Source organism: Ranitomeya imitator, chromosome 6 (genome assembly GCF_032444005.1).
Source record: "Ranitomeya imitator isolate aRanImi1 chromosome 6, aRanImi1.pri, whole genome shotgun sequence".
NCBI classification, from domain to species: domain Eukaryota; kingdom Metazoa; phylum Chordata; class Amphibia; order Anura; family Dendrobatidae; genus Ranitomeya; species Ranitomeya imitator.
In genome coordinates, this window is record NC_091287.1 from 224151050 (window position 1) to 224173272 (window position 22223).

Here is a 22223-nt window from a genome sequence, read left to right on the forward strand (position 1 = left end):
AAAAGACGCGCTGAATAGCTCCCGGAAAAAAGGAGCATGTCAATTCTTTTTCCGGAGCCGCAGCGGTTCTGCACCCATAGACCTCCATTGTGAGGTCCAAACCGCAGTAAAACCCGCAGATCAAAAATATATCTGCGGGTTTTACTGCGGTTTGATGTGCAGAACCGCTGCAGCAGGAAGTGCGGGGAGCGGGCGGAAGTGCGTGGGCGGAGTGTGGCTGCCCCCCCCCGTGTTCCGATCCCGCCCCCGTGCTCCGATGCCCCCCCCCAGTGCTCCGATGCCCCCCCCCCCAGTGCTCTGATGCCCCCCCCGTGCCCTAATCTCCCCCCCTTATACTCACCCGGCGTCCCGGTGTCCGTCCGGCCGTCTTCTCCCTGGGCGCCGCCATCTTGCAAAATGGCGGGCGCATGCGTAGTGCGCCCGCCGAATCTGCCGGCCGGCAGATTCGTTCCAAAGTGCATTTTGATCACTGAGATATAACCTATCTCAGTGATCAAAATAAAAAAATAGTAAATGACACCCCCCCCTTTGTCACCCCCATAGGTAGGGACAATAAAAAAAATAAAGAATTTTTTTTTTTTTTTTTTCACTAAGGTTAGAATAGGGGTAGGGTTAGGGGTAGGGTTAGGGTTAGGGTTAGGGGTAGGGTTAGGGGTAGGGGTAGGGTTAGGGTATTTTCAGCCATTTTAACCCTAAAAAAATTCCTAGAAAACACACAGACTCTGGCTAGAAAACTGCATCAAAAAAACGCATCAAAAAACGCATCAAAAACGGACCAAAAAAGGACCAAAAAAAGGACCTGCGTTTTCTGCCAAGAGCTGCAGTTTTTTAAAAAAGTCAGGAAAAAAAAAGGATGGAAATCCTGAACGTGTGAACATACCCTAAGGCTGTATGTGTTCTGTCAGTGCAGACATTCTTATATTTAATGCTGTCTTATGCTTCAATGAAGAACTGTTCATGTTGTTTTCCAGATTTCTTAAAAAGACCACTAGAAATCTATGTCAGAAAGTTGAAAGTCCCAGTACATGTGATTCGCATGGAGCAGCGCTCAGGGCTGATCAGAGCCAGACTCCGAGGTGCAGCGGCTTCCAAAGGACAAGTGATCACATTCCTAGATGCTCATTGTGAATGTACGCTGGGATGGCTGGAACCTCTGCTGGCCCGAATAAAGCATGACAGGTAAATGCTGTCCCCTGTTCACCACGCTCGCATGCTCTGTGTACGCTCCTCGTATTGCCACGTCCACTTCATGGTGTATTTGAGCTGTTTGTTGTGGATAATGCTGGTGCCATCTTTATTTCTATTGGAGGCTTTCATTCTGATCTCCCATGTTCCTCGGCTGCGTGGCATGTTAATGGCTAGTTCAGGCCCAGAGAAGTCTTCTTTTTTTCTAGAGTCGGCTCTTGTCCTTGGGCAATATGTGACATTGTCGCCTCCCCCACGTCCACACACAAGTCTGTAGCACCGTATCGGAGATTTAAGGCTATCGTCACACAAAGTTTTCCTGCTGTTTTTTTTGTTGTTGTTTTTTTTGTTGATGTGTTAAAAATAGCATTTTATTTCATGATTTCTTTTTTCCTGTTGAAAAACCTGTAGGAATCTGCATCCTGTATTATGAAAAAAAAAAAGAGAAATATGGAAACAGATAAACTTGTCAAAACTGGTAAAGGAAGCCAGAAAATCCCCCCCCCAGTCCGTGCGGCATGATTTGCCTGCCCACTTAGGGACATATAACTGCAGGGTTTTATTCTGTTGTGTCTGAAACCAGGGGTGTAACAACCATGGACGGCCTGTTCTTGTAATAGACCCTCAGTGTTTGGCAGTTAGGGTCTGTCCCCCACCACGCTCGCCCATGCCAGTACTATTCTGCTGCTGGCAGGTATCACAATTTGTAACTTGGTGAGGCTGACACCCCTCTACCTCATTAGGGTAAGGGTTGAGAAGGTACAATATGTACTATATGGCGTGTACATGGCCAACCCCCACCTCTCCAGGAAACTTTAAAGACAAAGGGGCTCTGTGTCAAGTAAAGGGTATTACCTCTATATTTTATAATTAGTGGGGTCTTGGCACCTAGACTTTCTCCAATTAATGCTCTGACAAGTACAATTTAACCCCTTCCTGACGTTTGCTGTAAATGTACAGCAGAAGCCTGTAGGAGCTGTATGGAGCAGGCTATGGAGCTTAAAGGGACACTGTCACCTGGATTTGGAGGGAACAATCTTCAGCCATGGAGGCGGGGTTTTGGGGTTTTTGATTCACCCTTTCCTTACCCGCTGGCTGCATGCTGGCTGCAATATTGGATTGAAGTTCATTCTCTGTCCTCCATAGTACACGCCTGTGCAAGGCAAGATTGCACCTTGTGCAGGCATATACTACGGAGGACAGAGAATGAACTTCAATCCAATATTGCAGCCAGCATGCAGCCAGCGGGTAAGGAAAGGGTGAATCACACACCCGAAAACCCCGCCTCCATGGCTGATGATTGTTCCCTCCAAATTCAGGTGACAGTGTCCCTTTAACGCCAGCTTTGTGTCTATTGGGGCTGACACTTGCCTGCAACAGCTGGAAGTGGCGGAAACTCCGATCCCAACAGTTTAACCCCTTAGATGGTGTAGTCAGGAGTGACTGTGGCATCTAAGGGGTTAGACATAGGTTGGGTTCCTCTCTGTCATTCCACCACCACAGTCCGTTTTGTAAAACCCCCTGCTGCAGTTTGTTTTTAAAAAAAAAAAACAACAAAACTACCCTCCCGGATTCCACTGGTGAGGCTCGGCCGCTGTTCCCGGTGACTGACATCACTGCAGGCAATCACAGACCCCGCTGAGCTCGGTGACTGGCTGCAAAGCTGTCAACATGTCATCAATAACGGACCCTGGGAGCAGCGGCGGAGAATCAGTGGAGGACCCAGGGAGGATGATAAAAGCACATTGTTGCAAACCAACTAAATCGGGGGACAGGGGTTTTTTGAAAACTGAAAATTAATTCAACAGGAGAAGAAAAACGCAGTAATAGATGTGTTGCAGTGCTTAGTACCAGCGATCGCATGGACAAGTTCCTTAAGGAGACTAAAAATAAATGTAAAATATATTTTGTGATATTTACAATCTTAAATCACACCTTTACCAGCTCATTCCCTTATAGCAGATGCTCATACAGTTATATTGGGAGAAAAATGGTTCTTGTAAGGCAGAGACTGAAGCTTAAGTGAAAGAATCCTGGCTAGGCAGGAAGTGGTTAAGATTGCCCAATTCAGCCTGGTTGTGGGCAGTGCCGCACCATACTGTGGCGTATACACCGTGTAACCCTGGGAGCTGTACACACATTACATTGTCATGAATTAGTGTTTGCTGCAGATAGATTACGATTAGAATTATGTGAGCGGATATGAATATTTAATCTTCATGCTGATAACATGCCTGTATTATTGCATCATCGTCTGCATGTTAAATAGAATTTTACCTTTCTGTTAATGGCCGATAATGTGAAAATTCACTTAGCTGGATGGCATATGTTAGCAGTTAAATAATGAAGATTGAATAAGTGCTTTTTAATGCACTTCTACAGCATGGATTAGATACTATGGAGAGAAATCTCTGTGTAGTCAAAAAGAAAAAGAAATCAATGGTTTAAGCTCATCAGAGCACTTCACATCTGTAATTAAAGACGCTTGTTTTATAGTGGATGTCTTGGCCAATTATATAACCCTTTACGGTAGAAGGGGATGGATATATAGATATATAGATAGAGATATATAGATAGAGATATATATATATATATATATATATATATATATTTATATTATATTTGTTGTAGCACTTGCGATAGTTCCACCACATCTTACTGATTAGTGATCTCCAATATGTTGCTCCCCAGCTGCTGTGAAACTGTAACCCCCAGCATCACATGGTGTATTCAGACAGCCATGCTGGGAGTTGTATGTCCATAACCGATGTGTATGTTCATGATTTTATAATGCTATCATATGTACAGTATGTTTGTGTTATTATGTGTATTAAAGGGGGTGTCCAGTGAATATAAGTTACCACCTATCCATAGGATAAGTAATAACTTGTTAATCAGTAGGGCTCCGGCCCCTGGAACCTGCCCTGAACCGCATAACAGTGAACTTTTACCTCCATTGGCATAGAGTGGAAGTGCACATGCTGGAACGCCGCTGCACCGTTCATTGGGCTGCTGTGCACTGTGCTCCGCGCTTTTTGGAAGCCCTATTCGGAATGAGTGGGGAGCGGTAGTTGAGGAATGGACCTGTCACTCCATTTTGTCAAAGTGATGACCTTGTTCCTTTCTGCCAACCGGTGTGGGTCCCAGTGATGAAACTCCCCATCCATTTTTTTTAAACATTAAACTCTATGGACAACAGATTAGTTAAATATCCATCCGTTATCTTCAATTTGAAACCTATCCTGTAAGCAAAAAAAAGGGTCCTTCTCGAATGAACTAATTAACAGATCCATTGTCCATAGACCTTAACCCCTTCACCCCCGGAGCTTTTTCCGCTTTTTCATTTTCGTTTTTTGCTCCCCTCCTTCCCAGAGCCATAACTTTTTTATTTTTCCGTCAATATGGCCATGTGAGGGCTTATTTTTTGCGGGACGAGATGTACTTTTGAACGATACCATTGATTTTACCATGCCATGTAACAGAAAACGGGAAAAAAATTCCAAGTGTGATGAAATTGCAAAAAAAGTGCAATCTCACACTTGTTTTTTGTTTGGCTTTTTTGCTAGGTTCACTAAATGCTAAAACTAACCTGCCATTATGATTCTCCAGGTCATTATGAGTTCATAGACACCAAACATGTCTAGGTTATTTTATATCTAAGTGGTGAAAATTTTTTCCAAATTTTGCTAAAAAAAAAAAAAAAAAATTGCGCGATTTTCCGATACCCGTAGCGTCTCCAATTTTCGTGATCTGGGGTCAGGTGAGGGCTTATTTTTTGCGTGCCGAGCTGGCGTTTTTAATGATACCATTTTGGTGTAGATACGTTCTTTTGATCGCCCGTTATTGCATTTTAATGCAATGTTGCGGCGACCAAAAAACCGTAATTTTGGCGTTTTGATTTTGTTTCTCGCTACGTCATTTAGCGGTCAGGCTAATCCTTTGTTTTTATTGATAGATCGGGCGATTCTGAACGCAACGATACCAAATATGTGTATGTTTGATTTTTTTTTTAATTGTTTTATTTTGATTGGGGCGAAAGGGGGGTGATTTGAACTTTTATATATTTTTAATTTTTTTTATATTTTTAATCACTTTTTTTTTTTAATTTTAGCATGCTTCAATAGCCTCCATGGGAGGCTAGAAGCATGCATAACTCGATCGGCTCTGCTACATAGAGGTGAAGTACAGATCACCTCTATGTAGCAGAAATGCAGGGTTGCTTTGAACGCCGACCACAGGGTGGCACTCAAAGCAATCGGCCATCAACAACCATAGAGGTCTCAAGGAGACCTCTGGTTGTTATGGCGATGCACTGCTGACCCCCGATCATGTGACGGGGGTCAGCAGTGCGAGCACTTCCGGCCGCGCGGCCGGGAGCGCTAGTTAAATGCCGCTGTCAGCGCTTGACGGCGGCATTTAACTAGTTAATGAGCGCGGGCGGATCGCGATTCCGCTCGCGCTCATTGCGCGCACATGTCAGCTGTACAAAACAGCTGACATGTCGCGGCTTTGAGGTGGGCTCACCGCCGGAGCCCACCTCAAAGCAGGGGATCTGCCAGCTGACGTACTATTCCGTCAGCTGGCAGAAAGGGGTTAATGTCAAAAAATACTGATCCAGCTGAAATCCAGTTTTTAAAAACGGACAAAAGTTGTGAGCACACCTTTTTTGCCAACGGATTGCTGCTGGTTCACTTCTATCAGATGACTATTGGACATGTGAACCCAGCCTAAGGCTAGCTATTATCTCCCCGACTTTCACATACAGTAACGCTTAGTGTTGTGAATTCTGTTTTCGGGCTCCCTCCTGTGGTCATGAATGGTACTTCGGCTGGTTCTGTCCATGGACTTTCTCTGATGCCTGTGGGTGTTTCTGAGTTTCCTTCCACAGGTGACGAGTCTAATTCGTTAGTGGGCTGCTCTATTTAACTCCACTTGGATCTTTGCCCCATGCCAGCTGTCAATGTTGTAGCATTGGTCTAGTTCGCTCCTGGATCTTCCTGGTTACCTGTTTCCTCCAGCAGAAGCTAAGTTTCGCTTTGCTTTTTTCTTGTTTGCTATTTTTTCTGTCCAGCATGCTTATGTGAATTTTGCCTTGCTTGCTGGAAGCTCTGGGACGCAGAGGGGCGCCTCCGCTCTGTTAGTCGGTGTGGAAGGTACTTTTCCCTGCACTCTGTGTGGCTTTTGTAGGGTTTTTTGCTGACTGCAAAGTGACCTTTCCTATCTTCTGTCTGTTTAGTAAGTCGGGCCTCTCTTTGCTAAATCTATTTCATCTCTGTGTTTGTGATTTCATCTTACTCACAGTCAATATATGTGGGGGGCTGCCTTTTCCTTTGGGGAATTTTCTCTGAGGCAAGATAGGCTTATTTTTCCTATCTCTAGGGCTAGCTAGTTCTGAGGCTGTGACGAGGCGCCTAGGTCATGATAGGAGCGCTCCACGGCTATTTCTAGTGTGCGTGATAGGATTAGGGATTGCGGTCAGCAGAGGTTCCACTTCCCAGAGCTTGTCCTGTATTAATGTGCTATCAGGTCTTTTCTGGTGCTCTAACTACCAGGTCCACTATTTGTCCTAACCACCAGAGCATAACAGCTTAGCCAAGCTGTGGAGACAGTGGGTCAGTGGGTACCCTGATCTGCTAGCCAAAAGCCAAAACCGAATGGACCAAGGATCATCCCAGCATATGCACGCTCTCCTTTTGCCGTGGGTGTAACACTGCTCAGATAACACAGAGTGAGGGTAAAACAGTGTGGCAATACTTTATTGAACCACAGAACAATGAGAAAATAACACATAGAACAGTCCCAACAAAATATCCAAGATGGTGCAAAATTAGTCTTGTCCTGCCGCTGACTCGCCGAGATAATAGCAACTGTTACTTCAGAGCTTCCAGAGCTGACTACCCCACCTGTGACACGCACAAGAAAGGAGGTATCGACAAGCTTAGGGAGATTACAGTCAATTGAGGTACAAGCCCAGTTTACCGGAGGGTCTCCACCTGGCTTCTCTGAACATCCATGCAGCGAGGCAACCGGTGGGTCCCATTCTTGGCCCCCACAAATGTATCCATGGGGCTCAGGCGACCGGTGGCTTGTAATCCTGACTACTAGTGACGAACAAGTATACTCGTTGTTCGGGTTTTCCCAAGGACGCTCGGGTGGCCTCCGAGTATTTGTGAGTGCTTAGAGATTTAGTTTTTGTCTGATGCAGCTGCTTGATTTATGGCTGCTAGCCAGCCTGAGTACATCTAGGGGTTGCCTAGTTGCTAGGGAATCCCCACAGTATTCAAGCTGTCTAGCAGCCACAAATCATGCAGCTGCATCAACAAAAACTAAATCTCAGAGCACTCACAAATACTCGGAGACCACTCAAGCAACGAGCATACTCGGTCATCACTACTGACTACCCCTAATGGATTCACGATGGTCAATGGAGCAGATCTGTATTCTTCCAGTCGGGGCTATGGTCCCCTAAGCTGGCAAGCTGTAGAATGACAAATCTGTGTCCCTTGTGATGGAACCTTGATTTATTGGCTGCTGTCCTGTAGAGTCTCTGGTTCTTTGGGTCTCTGAACTTTTTGCTGCCAAGACCAACTCGCATTGTTTGATTATGCAATTTATTTGCATTGTATTTCCTCCTCTGTTTTGCAAGTCAACAAACTAGCTGGCCTGGACAAAGTGTAATCAACATACCATCAAACATTATTGTTCTATGACCCTGTATGAAAGAAGAGTTAACATTTCAGACTCTTGACCAACAATAAAGAAACACTTAAATTCAAAACTCAGCATATAAATAAGTCTATTCCTCCTGGCTTGGTGAAAATAGACATCTGGCTAGTTAAGATAAAATGCCTTGTCACATGAGCATTCTTTCAGTCTCTATTAGAGAGTAAATAACACTCTTTTGGTGGAGACTTAATTTCAGGACAACAGAAGGTGCAGCCTCAAATTAAGTAGGCAAGTTCCTTACCAACATCTGTCAAGGGAGAGCCTGGAGGCCCCATGGACATTAGACTGTTGTCACATCAGACTTTAGTGTAACTCCTAGAACAGGCTGTACTACAATAACAAGCCAAAAAAAAGCTTTCCTGTACTTTCTGTAAAGGCATTGTCCACTACTGTGTGACCCCCTGCTTAATTGCCCCAGTGTGCATCCGAAATCAAGTTACACTTTGCTCATCGACCGATGCCATTCCTCTGCAGACTACCGACATAAACAATGATATATGGCTGCTGATCTGCTTCAGCCGTCCCAATCTGTTATAGCCGTGGTCACGTGATGGTGTTTATGGCAGGATATTGCCAGGGAACAAGGGCTGAGATTGGAGGAACAGTGAGGGTCCGGGACGTAAGTATACCCGCACTGTGGGGCTTGTTATCTGGTATTGGCCAATCCCTTTCATAGTGGAATTCTGATGCTGCTCATTTCTGCATCTATGGTGAGGGGTGCAGGTGATATGTAAGGACATGACTGCCAAGACGTGTGTACCATACCTGCTGATCGCGCATAAGTCTTGGCATCATGCGGGCATGTGGGATCATAATGTCATCAGAACTGATTCATGTGGAACATATTGGCACTGTGATACCCCTTTAGGGCAAAAAAAAAACACATAAATAGTGATCGGGAGAGACCCTAGACTGTATATATATATAATTTACATCCACAAGCATGCGAGAACCTGAGAAGATCTGCTGGATGTAAGAACATCATTTTAGGTTTTCACAGGCTGCAGGCCCCGATGAGTGCTGTAAGGCTACGTTCACATTAGCGTCATGCGACGCAGCGTCGTCGACGCAACGCATGACGCATCGGCAACCCAAACAAAAACGCACACTTTTAGACGCATGCGTTGAACGGATGCGTCGTAAAACGCTGCGTTTTTTGTGCGTTTTTGTTGCGTTTTTTCAAAAAACGCAGCGTTTTTCAACGCATGCGTTGTCAAACAATGATGTCACTTTTCAACCCAATTTAGTGTCTAGACACTAGATAATACCACCAATGCATAGAAGAGGGTGGGTCTACTGTCTAAACACTAGATCATTCCACCAATGGATAGAAGAGGTTGAGTATAATGGAATTGTGGTATATATACCCCGGCATAGAAATTCCTACCATTGCGTGGTTTTACAGCATCAAGATGGAGCGTCCCATGGAGAGTATCTACCTCAATATGGAGCTGGATTTTGCCATTGCTATTGCTTAAGCTATTGCCTGTCATGAACAGAGAAAAACTACGGAGAAGGAGTCGTCGGCGTTTTTGGCTACACCCTATAGTGGAAGTCCGAGAGTCGTGGAGCCTACCATTGTTTGTTTGGCGAGTTAAATGACAACCAGGATAAATACTTTGAGTTCACCAGGATGTCTCAAAACAGCTTCCGCTATCTGCTGCGTCTGGTGGAAGGAGCCATTTCCAGGCAGGACACGCAGCTCTGTAAATCAATTTCCCCCGAGGAACGTCTGCTGGTGACTCTACAGTACGTAATGCAATGTGAAGGTTTTATATATTCTTGCCATTTTTTAAAGTAACGTTTTTTGTTTTTGTGGGGTGGGGGATTGGAATTAAAAATGAAAATTTATTTTATGTAATTAAATTAAATTTATTTATTTTTCTTCTTGTCAGTTTCCTGGCTACCGGAGAGACCTTGAGATCACTGCATTTCCAGTTTCGGATTGGAGTCTCCACACTTTCGGGTATTATTGCCGACACATGCCGCGCATTGTGGGACAACCTCCGGGATGAATTTTTACCAATACCAACGACAGCGTTATGGGAGGCCAACGCCAAAAAATTTGAACAACTGGGTTCTTTCCCTAACTGTATTGGAGCAGTGGATGGGAAGCACATTAGGATTACAAAGCCTGCGAGAAGTGGATCTCTGTTTTTCAATTATAAAAAATACTTTTCCACCGTGCTTATGGCAATTGCAGGTGCGGACTGCAGGTTTCTCGCCGTGGACATTGGAGCGTTTGGCCGTGCAAATGATTCACGGACATTTAAGGAGTCTGACATGGGCCGAAGATTATACGAGAACAATTTTAATTTCCCCCAGCCACGACCTCTTCCCAACACCGAAGGCCCGGCCATGCCATTTGTTGTGGTTGGGGATGAGGCTTTTCAAATGAGTGCCAACCTACTGAAACCGTACTCCAGTCGGGGCTTGGACCGCACAAAAACTATTTTTAATTATAGACTGTCCAGGGCCAGAAGAACTGTGGAGTGCGCCTTTGGAATCCTTGTCTCAAAATGGCGTATCTTAGGATCCGCAATAAATTTGAAAATTGAGACAGTGGATGAGGTGATGAAGGCTTGTGTGGTTCTCCACAATTATGTTATTGATAAAGAGAGAGTCAACGTGGAACTAGATAAACCCATACCAAATCCATTGCCTGATTATCAAGATCATCCTCTGAGGACAACTTTGGAAATTGCTCATATGAGGGATCGATTTGCTGCATACTTTGTTTCAGATGTTGGGCGTGTTTCATGGCAAGATCAAATGGTTTAATTTATACTCCATCTTGGTTTTACTGATACAATCAAAACACTGTCATGTAAACACACTTGAGTCCATGACATTTTACCAGCCTATGTAATAAATGTTGTAATGTCCCCTGAATTTCTACTGTGTTGTGTTTTTTACAATAAAGTTCTTTCTTGTGCCTTTCCGTTTTAACAAAACAAATATCCCATATGTTTTTCCAAATTAAACAAAATTTAAAATCCAATGTTCTAGAAACTAATGTGTGTCCCACCAAATTTAGTAATGTGAGCACCAGTACCCAAATTGACTGTGACAAAACAAAAAAATTGTTCAGCCGTGTGTTCCATAGTTTTAAAATATAACATGATCGGCTCCCACTTTGTCAACCATTTTTAATCTTGCAGACTATTTGCATATGGAACCTGGCTTGACAAGGAGGGAGACGATCATGTTTGCTAAACTCTACTGAGTTTACACTATTGGACTCAAGATGCTGGAATACGTCCAGAGTCAAATAGTGGCGACACTGTGAACATTGCTACCACCTCACCTGACCAATAACCTTAAGGCAGGGCCGGCGTCAGCACCCGGCACAGCGGGCAAATGCCGGGGCCCTGGGGAGAGAGGGGGGCCCACTTAGCTGTCATAGATACAGCTGGGAGAGCAGAGCAGGAGATAACATGCTCTCTCCCCCCACAATGTCACTGCTGGCTGCGTTCTCTTAACCCCTATGTGCCAGCTCTGACACAAGCATCTTCTCACTCAGTCAGTGCAGCCAGGCAGGCACACATAGGGGTTAACAGAAGGCAGCCAGTGTGACATTGTGGGCGGAGAGAGCACATTTTCTGCTCTCCCCCCTGGCTGGCTGCAGACAGTGCTGAAGTTTATCAGGCAGATTCCGGAGGAGGAGCTCCGTCCTACCAGTGCCTGAGTGCAAAGGTATCTTGCAGTTGTGGCTCAGTCTGCTGCTGTCTGTCTCCGCTGCCTAAAAATGTGGGTGATGTCTGGAGGAGAAGCTGGTGGGGTGCAGCCTGCAACCTGTAGCCGCCCAGCTCACCCAGAATACATGCATGCTGCACCAAACCTGCACCAGTGGGGTAGGAAGAAGCTTAACCCCTTCCCATCTGTATGAAGGTTATTGCTGAACCTTAAAGATAACAATCCGACCCGCATAAATGGGGTTAACCAGATGCCAGGAGGGAGGGGAGCTGCTGCCATGGATAAAACTGAGCTGTGGGCTGTACATTGGGGCCCCGTGGCCCCATGCTGGTGACTGGAGGGACTTTGCCCAGTGCTGACATGTGGGTGATTTCTACTCCGGAGTCTCAGCTTCTCTCCTCCAGGTCACACTGTGCAGTCACAGCAACATTGGTTGTGTCTGTCCAGGTCCCAGCAGCTGCCACTGCTCCCACCACGGACATGGCATCACTTAACCCTTCCCCTGCAGCCACAGGCAACAAATCCACATTATTCCTTGATTAAATCAGGTTCCAACCCAATAGAGGAGCAGACATTTCCTGCTGCCATTAGGGTCCGGGAGGGGCTGACCTGTGACATTGGGTGACAAGTGTAACATGGGGTAACGATGACGGAGAAATGCACAGGATAATAGTGAGCGCGACAGAGGGCAGTGTATGGTATGGAGCAGTCAGGGGGTGGGCTGCAGGATCCCCCCATACTGTACATGACTGCTCGGGACAGGGAGGCGCTTAATGAGCTTCTAATGACAGGGCACTAATTGGGTCATTAGGGTTTGTGGAAAGGATTCAGCATCAGGTCCCTCATTAATGCCAGAGCCGCCTGTTACTTTGTAGCACAGATCTGTTGGGGCCGCAAAACCAAACAACGTTGTTTATGTAGAAAAGTCTTTGTTTCATAGAAAAACTCAAAACAGAAAAGCACCTCTCCTATATATATATATACACTGCACAGCACCTTTCCTCCTGTATATATACACTGCACAGCACCTCTCCTGTATATATACACTGCACAGCACCTTTCCTCCTGTATATATACACTGCACAGCACCTCTCCTGTATATATACACTGCACAGCACCTTTCCTCCTGTATATATACACTGCAGAATCTACAATAGCTGTCACTCATGTAAGAAGTGAAATCTGGCATTGTACTATACATTTCTCTGCCGTATCTGTGCATCATAAATCAGGGTATGTGTTAGAGGGGGGGGGCCCACTGAGACTCTTTCGCCCGGGGCCCTCGAAAACCTGGAGCCGGCCCTGCCTTAAGGGTACCATTATAAAACGATTAACCAACGATCCCGACCAGTGATACAACCTGACCGTGATCGTTGTTAAGTCGTCGTGTGGTTGCTGGAGAGCTGTCACACAGACAGCTCTCCAGCGACCAAAAAAGACCAAGTCCCCGTGTAATCTGGGTAAACATTGTGTTATGAAGCGCAGGGCCGCACTCACGATGTTTCCCCTGTTCACCATTGTAAATGTAACACAAAAATAAAAAAAAACCTTACATTCTGGTGTGTGACACGTCCATCGCCGTCAGCTTTCCGCACTGTGCCAGCCCTAAAGCACAGCACAGCGTTTAAGTCAATGGTGTGCTCTGCTTTAACTTTACGGCCGGGAATGACAGTGTCATTCACTGCGGGAAGATGACGGCGAGGGACATGGTAGACACCGTAATGTAAGTGTGTAGTATTTTTTGGTATTTTTCAATTTTTTGAGTGGGTAAAACACTGCGCTAGTAACCCGATATTCCCTGGTTTCCAGCTACATCGCTGGATCGGTGTCAAACACGCCGATCCAACAATGACAGCGTGTGATCAGTGACCCAATAAAGGTCCTGATCATTCGCATAGACCTACAATCTCCCAGCAGGGGCCTGATCGTTGGTCGCTGTCATGCATAACGATTTCAGAAAAGATAACGTTGCTACGTGACAAAAAACAACTATATCGTTAATGAAATCGTTGTGTGATGGTACCTTTACGGTAGGTTTTGAAATTGATATATTGTGAAATGCTCTTTGTGTTTGTAACATCTCATAGTACAATGAAAGCCTGCCCTAAAAAAATTAGAAAAAAAAATTGATAAGATTGTGTCAGACATTGCACATCAGGTGTTACAAACACAAGATTTGTTTATACGGCGCAAGGTGTGATTTGGTGCAAACTTTATTTAAGACCAAGAAACTCCTTATTTTTGATCAAATAAAATATTTTATTAACGGGGACACAAAAAGAAAAAATGGGTAAAGGTTAAGGGGTATTAACGTCAGCGACAAAGGGAGATTGACAACCTCCAGTTTGGGTGTGGGTTGAGGAGAACGAGGGGGAGGAACCACCATATTTTAAGACACTGGACGGGATGCCGACGTCAGTCCAGCCTGTAGAGGGTGGCGATAATGCCAACCCAGGAGGTGAGGGAGGAGGGACGACCAGTGTCCTAGCTAATGTGGACTGGCTATGGCTACTCCTGCTCCGGGTAGACCCAGGCTGGGTACTTGGTGTGCTGGTTCTTGGAGCAGCCATAGCCGACGTTGTAGTGCTGGTCTTCTTTTTTTTTTTCTCCTCTCTCCCTCTGGGTGTGGTTCGGCTTCCCGTCTTTGTGCCCTTGAAGGCCTGGCAGGAGCAGAAGTTTGGGGCTCTGTTCTATGGTGGCGGTGGCGGTGGCCCTGGGCACGCGGAGCTCTGTGTTGGTGCTCTGCAGCAGGAGTCGGAGCCATGGTAGCCAGCGATGGTACTGCGGGCATTGTAGTCGCTGACTGCATGACCCGAGCCTGCTGCAGAGCAGTCACGTATGCATTGTTGCAGGCCTGCATAACGGAAATCTGGAGTTCCGGCGTAAGATGTTCCACCATGCCCTTCTCAATGGCACTAAAAAAATGTTTGGCCGTCCTCGAGAGCTCCGATTCCATTGTTTCAAGACGCCGGTCGATATTGGACAGAGCTGTGTCCATTCTATCGCCCAGCGCCTTGAAACAATTCTGGAAGACCGTGCTCAAATGCAAAAATTCGGGCAGGACCGTCCTGTCCGAGGCCCGCTGACGCTGTCGGGAAGACCCGAAGGAAGGAGCGACAGAAGCCTCGGCCAGGGGAACATCTGATGGACCGGCTGCCGGTTCGCCAGATTGTGGTGGTGCAGACCTGCTCTCGCTGTGGGATGGTTGTGACGGGTCAGATGGCGATTTATGAAGGACCGCTCCAGAGGGTCGGACACGCTCGCGTGTGCTGCTGTGTGTTCTGTGAAAACATAAGGAAACCATTAGTATACAAAATATAACATTTCACATTCGTCACCACCTGTGTAAAAGTTAACATTGCATCACACATTATAATTTAACATAACTGTTTAAGGGTTAGTTCAGTCTGTCAGTCGTAACGGTTTGCTGATTGAACCGGCCAGCTGCCTGACATGGCTGATGCGACCAATCAGCGCGGGTCACAGGCCTGAATAAAAATGCCCGCTCCTTACTCCCCGCAGTGAAGGCCCGTCGCCCGCATACTCCCCTGTCATTAATTAACTTTACCGGCGGTATCCATTGCCGCCGTTAATGTTAACCAATTTTTAATATTGACACTGCATATGCCGCATCAATATTAAAAATAGAATACATTTATTTTTTTCAAAATAGCCACCCATGTTTGCCGTTTGTAACGCCCGACAATTACGCTTATCGTCGGAACTGCCATGACGTCACGGTCATGTGACTGAGACGTCATCACAGGTCCTGCGAGCTGAGCAACCATGGGAACATAACCTGCCTTGGAGTAGAAGGTATGCCGTGTATATTATATTTTTCCTTTTTTTTTTTTAAATCTTGGATACACCTGGATGGGCAATATACTACTCCACTATGAAATATTGCCCGGGCATGGCCAATCTACTATCTGTCTGTGTGCTGTATACTTCGTACTTGCCAAAATAAATGGCTGGGCAATAAACTACGTGGCTGGGTAATATACTACGTTAATATGCATGTTTTCCAAACGAGGTGTGTGAATAGGTACTATACTTACTCTCGGCTTTCAAGGACCGGTCGCAGGAATTGCAAAATACGATTGTATTTATAGATTGAGGTCCTTGAAGCTGCAGCACCACTACGAATCTGTCCCTCCTTTTTCATGCCCCTCTTGAAACGGTCCTTCATGGAGCGCCATCTGGTCTTCAATTGTTTAACTGTGTATAAAGTCAAAAAAAAAAAAAATTAGTTTGAGAGAAAATATTGAAATTGATAACGCAATCGTGTGCAATCCCAATAGAAGACATCACAGACGGTTGTGTATCCTGGCATGATGGGTCAGAGCAGCATTTCGGAAATACTTACGAAATTTATCTTTGACCGCGGGGGAAGCGCTGTCGAAGCCATCCCACAGCGATTTTGCCACCTCTAGCCACAAACGGCGCAACACGCGGACCAGCGTGCCGGGGGTCACGGCTGTCCCACAACGGGCCTCGCTCCTGTATGGATGCAACCATGAGGTCGATGTCCAGTGGGTCATCATGGGCCCGTTGTGAAACCTAGAATAATTGGAAAATATTAATGTTTGCAAGATAAAAATTGTTCTCCCTACCTCCTTCACCACCCCCCCCCCCTCCCACCACCCCCCATACCCCCCCAAAAAAAAAAAAGTTAAAGAAAAAAAAGGAATAGGTTGTTTGACATAAAAACTTACTCGCCGTCCTGCCACCACAGCTTGGTCCCGTGGTCTCTGCTCCTGAGGGCTATGTTCCTCCTGGCTCTCCTCCTCACTTGAAGAAGCCTGGAAAATAGTTTAAAAAAAGTTGAGTGACCCGTCTACAAATGACACCGAATAGTAAGCAACAGTAGATCATGTACTCACCGGACTCCTCAGCGGTGGGGTGATGCTTGACTCGCTGGCCATTTTTACTAGATGAAATTCTTAAATAAAAAACAAAATAAAATTTATCCTATGCACAATACAGCGGAACATAGGAAAATATAAAAAAAAAAAAAATACATTTACATTTCAACCACAAAGAACATTGCACTAATGCCAACTGAACTAACGCTGAGCAAACAACACTGCCACATTGAAACAAAGAACAATGGCAGAGACAACACAATGCCAGAGTAAACAAAAGCCTAAAGATAACAAAACAAATACACAACAGACCCTATGTCGTAATCCAAAAAGACAGTATTTTTTAACAAAATGTTTACTACATTGATTGCAAAAAGTCAAAAGAAAAGCCAAACCATACCGCCATACGTGACAATTAAAAAAAAAAAAAAAAAAAAAGGCTAAATATAAAGACCTTAAATACCAAACTGATTAAAAAAGCAAATATTTATATTTAAAAAAAAAAAAAAAAAAAAAAAAAAATTGGAACAACAGTATGCACGGAGCAACCCAAAAAACACAATAGATTTTTGAAAGAAAAAAATGAACAACCCCCAAAAATTAAGGACAGAAACGGCAATCCTGGATACACCACCATACTTTACAATAAAACCGACAGGGCCGGAGACAATAAAAGGCCATACAACGCCATACATCACAACCAGAAACATACAACAATGTCTTTACACAACCACAGTGCAGAACATAATACACAACTTGCAATAAAAATTATTACATTTAATAAAAGGGCGCAGAATCATTCTATACTACCATACTTTACAATAAAACCAACGTGGCCGGAGATTAAACGCCATCATATAACGCAAGAAAAATACATCACAACTGAATACAAAAAACACCCCCAAACCAATAAATGGAATAGAAAAATCTATCCTGGAAAGAACAATAATCAAGGCCGGAGACAATGAAAAGCCATCCTATACAACGCCATACATCACAACCAGACTAAAAATACAACAATGTCTTTACACAATAATACACAACTTGCAATAAAACAATTTAAAAATAAAACCTGTAGAAAATGCGCAGAATCATTCTATACTTACATCTCTGGACAGCAGATGAAGACGTCTGGTGTGTTGGCTATAGATGCTGCAGCAGAAGTGACAAACAATCCAAACATTTTCTTTATATATGGGGGATGTTTATCACTGTCTAGACACTGTCTAGACACTTTTTTTGTGTAATTTTATTTAACGACGCATGCGTCGCACGACGCACGCACTTGCGTCACGTGCGTTGTCAATTGGTTTCAATGGGAGATTGTAACGCAATGACGACGCACGAGCGACGCAAGTGCGACACATGCGTTTTATAGACGCTACAAAAATGCAACATATAGCGTCTCCGACGCCACCCAGGTGCGGTGAAACGACGCATGCGTCGTGCGTTTTCACAAAAACGCATGACAACGCAACGCATGCGTCCCCAATGTTAAAGATAGGGACGCATGCGTCGTTGTGCGTCGACGACGCTAATGTGAACGTAGCCTTAGTGATTGATGCCTTTTGTTGAATATCGGGAATATAATTTCCAAATTACATCAATGTCTGAGCAAAGTTATAAGCAAGAAATACATAATGGCATATATAAGTGAGCCAATAAGTGAATGAGTGTTCTCAGGAGCTCTCATGAATGCTGGCTTATGTAAAGATGTCTGCGATCAACCGATGACTGTGCAAAAAGCCCACTCAATGGGTGATTGGATAATTAGTGTCGGCATGGCAGCACCCCGCTGTGCATGACATGCGGTAGTGTGACTGCATTGATCTGCCGTCAGTCAGTGCCTTGGGTGCAGTTCCATCCGCCACTCTATCCATAGAGCTACCAGCAGGAATGCAATTCATTTCCTCCTAGCGGCAGGGGTCTAAGTACGGGCACTGGGCAGGTTTAGAACCCTATCAAAGGGAACCTGTCACCATAAATATCGCTGTTATCCTGCAGATATGGGGTTAATCTGCAGGTTAACAGCGTTCTGATGCTGTCCGGCTCCTGCACACAGCCAAATGCAGCGGGGAGAAAATGAGCTTTATTTTCCTCGCCATAGTCATAGGTGCGGAGTGGCGCCGGTTCAGTCATCACTATGAGTACACAGAGCGGCAACTGTAACCGCGTCCCCATCCCTGACTGACAGCCGGCCGCAATGTAGAGCGGTGACTGAATACCGAATGCTGGCGGGGAGAATATAGATCGCATTCCGCTGCCTGCAGGCGACGAACAGTATCATAACTCTGTTACCCTGCAGATTAGCCTCATATCTGCAGGTTATCAGCGTTATTCCTGGTGACAGTTCCCTTTAACCTTCAGATTAACCCCATATCTGCAAGTTGATGGCGTTTTTTCATGTGACAGGTTCCATTTAATAGTTAAAACGTAACTTTTTTTGCTAATGTCTATTAAAAGCATTTATAATATTAATATACCGTAGCTTAAATGTCAAAATATATGTGCCAAGTAATCCTCAGTCACAACACAGGACATGAGTTTAGTGTCTAAACCAGGGCGAGCCATGAAAGGTGCACCAAGTAATATTCCGTATAGTTCCTCGCCAGCGATATAGTCCCAATGCTATAAGATTTCCTTTCAGAAGATCCAGACATGAGAGCATAGAGTATTTGCAGTCATACCCTAGAATATCCTGGTTGACCCCAATAAACAGTTTGCCAACTTCTGATTGTGGGCAACAGATTCTATAAAAATGCAGTAACAAACCATGGTTAGTAGTCGATTTCCATATTTATACATATTGGTCTGATATCCAGCAGCACATGTGCCTTCACTAGATCTTTGAATAATTATTTCTGCAATTGGATGTGATTTAAATAAAATGTTCCTGTGCTGAGATAATGTTATCCATGTGCCCCTGCTGTGTACTGTGTAATGGCGGTGCAGGAACATGGCCTGATCATACCACAGCTCCTGGGCAGGCGGGGGAAGCAAAAGAGAGGATACAAACATTACAACATGGAGTCACAGCTGATTCTTTTTGTGAGGTAAAACATTTCCCTGCCTGTTTTAACCCCTTAGTGACAGCCAATTTTGTACTTTATGACCAGGCCAATTTTTACAATTCTGACCACTGTCATTTTATGAGGTTATAACTCTTTAATGCTTCAACGGATCCCACTGATTCTGAGATTGTTTTTTTTTCGTGACAAATTGTATTTCATGTTGGTGGTAAAATGTCTTCGATATTACTTGCGTTTATTTATGAAAAAAACAGAAATATGGTGAAAATTTTGCAATTTTCAAACTTTGAAGTTTTATGCCCTTAAATCAGAGTCCTGTCGCACAAAATAGTTAATTAACATTTACCAGAGGTCTACTTTACATCAGCACAATTTTGGAAACAAATTTTTTTTGTTAGAAAGTTAGAAGGATTAAAATTTGACCAGCAATTTCTAATTTTTCCACCAAAATTTACAAAACCACTTTTTAGGGACCATCTCACATTTGAAGTGAGTTTGTGGGGTCAATATAACAGAAAATACCCAAAAGTTACACCATTCTAAAAACTGATTCCCTCAAGGTGCGCAAAACCACATTCAAGAAGTTTATTAACCCTTCAGGTGCTTCACAAGAACTAAAGCAATGTAAAAGGAAAAAATAAGCATTTTACTTTTTCACAAATTAATTTAGATCCTTTTTTTATTTTCACAAGGGTATCAGGAGAAAATGTACCAAAAAATGTGTTGTGCAATTTCTCCCGAGTACACCTATACCCCATATGTGGGGAAAAAAACACTGGGCGCACGGCAGAGCTCAGAAGGGAGGGAGCACCGTTTGACTTTTTAAACGCAAAATTGGTTGAACTCAATGGTGGCGCCATGTCGCATTTGAAGACCCCCTGATTAACCTAAACAGTGGAAATCCACCAATTGTAACTCCAACCATAACCTCAGCACACCTCTAACCCTAATCCTAACCATAACCCTAACCCCAACACATCCCTAACCCTAATCCCTAACCCTAATCCCATCCCTACCCATAACCCTAACCACAAACCTAACCCCAACACACCTCTGACCCTAATCTGTTGTGAATTCCGCTCTTGGGCTCCCTCCGGTAGTTGTAAGTGGCACTTTTGTGAGTTCTGCACTTGGGCTCCCTCTTGTGGTTTCTAGTGGTATGGCTGCTCCTTGGAGTTAGCTGTCATCAGCTGCCTCCACTTATCGTCTCTTCTGCTCGGCTATTTAAGTCTGGCTCTATCTTCAGCCAGTGCCACTTGTAAATGGTTCCTGGTTGGATTCACATCTCTTTGGAGTTCCTGTTATCCTGACCAGTTCAGCTAAGCTAAAGGCCCCTTCACATTAAGCGACGCTGCAGCGATACCGACAACGATCCGGATCGCTGCAGCGTCGCTGTTTGGTCGCTGGAGAGCTGTCACACAGACCGCTCTCCAGCGACCAACGATGCCGGTAACCAGGGTAAACATCGGGTAACTAAGCGCAGGGCCGCGCTTAGTAACCCGATGTTTACCCTGGTTACCATCCTAAAAGTAAAAAAAAACAAACACTACATACTTACCTACAGCCGTCTGTCCTCCAGCGCTGTGCTCTGCACTCCTCCTGTACTGTCTGTGTGAGCACAGCGGCCGGAAAGCAGAGCGGTGACGTCACCGCTCTGCTTTCCGGCTGACCGGCGCTCACAGCCAGTGCAGGAGGAGAGCAGAGCACAGCGCTGGAGGACAGACGGCTGTAGGTAAGTATGTACTGTTTGTTTTTTTTTACTTTTAGGATGGTAACCAGGGTAAACATCGGGTTACTAAGCGCGGCCCTGGTTACCAGTGAAGACATCGCTGGATCGGTGTCACACACGCCGATCCAGCGATGTCAGCAGGAGTCCAGCGACGAAATAAAGTTCTGGACTTTATTCAGCGACCAACGATCTCCCAGCAGGGGCCTGATCGTTGGTCGCTGTCACACATAACGATTTCATTAACGATATCGTTGCTACGTCACAAAAAGCAACGATATCGTTAACAATATCGTTATGTGTGAAGGTACCTTAAGTTTTTGCTTGCCCTTTTCTGTCCATAGATTGTGGACTTATCCATTCTGTGCTTTCTGTGTTTGTCCAGCTTATCAGTGTTAATTTATTCTGTCTTGCTGGAAGCTCTGGGAGGCAGATTTGCCCTCCACACCTTTAGTCAGGTGTGGAGATTTTTTGTAAACTCTGCGTGGATTTTTGTAGTGTTTTATACTGACCGCACAGTATTCCATCCTGTCCTATCTATTTAGTTAGACTGGCTTCCTGTGCTCATCCTGGTTTCATTCTGTGTATGTCTTTTCCCTCTCCACTCACAGTCATTATTTGTGGGGGGCTAATCTATCCTTTGGGGATTTTCTCTGAGGCAAGATAGCTTTCCTGCTTCTATCTTTAGGGGTAGTTGGCTGTGACGAGATTCCTAGGGAGAGTTAGGAGCATTCCACGGCTACTTCTAGTGTTGTGTTGAGCTTAGGGACTGCGGTCAGTACAGTTACCACTTCCTTTAGAGCTCGTTCCATGTTGCTCCTAGACCACCGTATCATAACACTAATCCCAACCATAACCCTAACCCCCAACACACCCCTAACCCTAATTCCATCCCTAAGCACAAACCTAACCCCAACACACCCCTAACCCTAATCCCAACCTTAACCGTAATCCCAACCCTAATGGAAAAATGCAAATATATTTTTTTACTTTACT

At 44.9% G+C, this 22223-nt stretch overlaps 2 protein-coding genes across 2 annotated transcripts in view; both read left to right on the forward strand.

Moving 5' to 3' along the window:
* The window catches only part of GALNT1 (polypeptide N-acetylgalactosaminyltransferase 1), a 154555-nt gene that overhangs the window by 92185 nt on the left and 40147 nt on the right, over positions 1-22223 (forward strand). Inside the window, exon 5 of the mRNA XM_069730498.1 lies at positions 972-1179. Coding sequence (XP_069586599.1) covers positions 972-1179 — 208 coding nt within the window. The remainder of the gene's footprint in view (positions 1-971; positions 1180-22223) is intronic.
* LOC138642378 (uncharacterized) lies at positions 9397-10795 on the forward strand. The gene is made up of 2 exons (XM_069730500.1): positions 9397-9660; positions 9807-10795. The coding sequence occupies exons 1-2, from the start codon at positions 9545-9547 to the stop codon at positions 10690-10692; spliced, it is 1002 nt and encodes a 333-aa protein (XP_069586601.1). The 5' UTR covers positions 9397-9544; the 3' UTR covers positions 10693-10795.

Bases quoted from the DNA above. Each gene is read 5' to 3' on its own strand.
- LOC138642378 (XM_069730500.1), top strand. From the start codon at position 9,545: ATGTCTCAAAACAGCTTCCGCTATCTGCTGCGTCTGGTGGAAGGAGCC. The intron at 9,661-9,806 runs GTACGTAATGCA...TCTTCTTGTCAG, and splicing joins CGTCTGCTGGTGACTCTACA to TTTCCTGGCTACCGGAGAGA.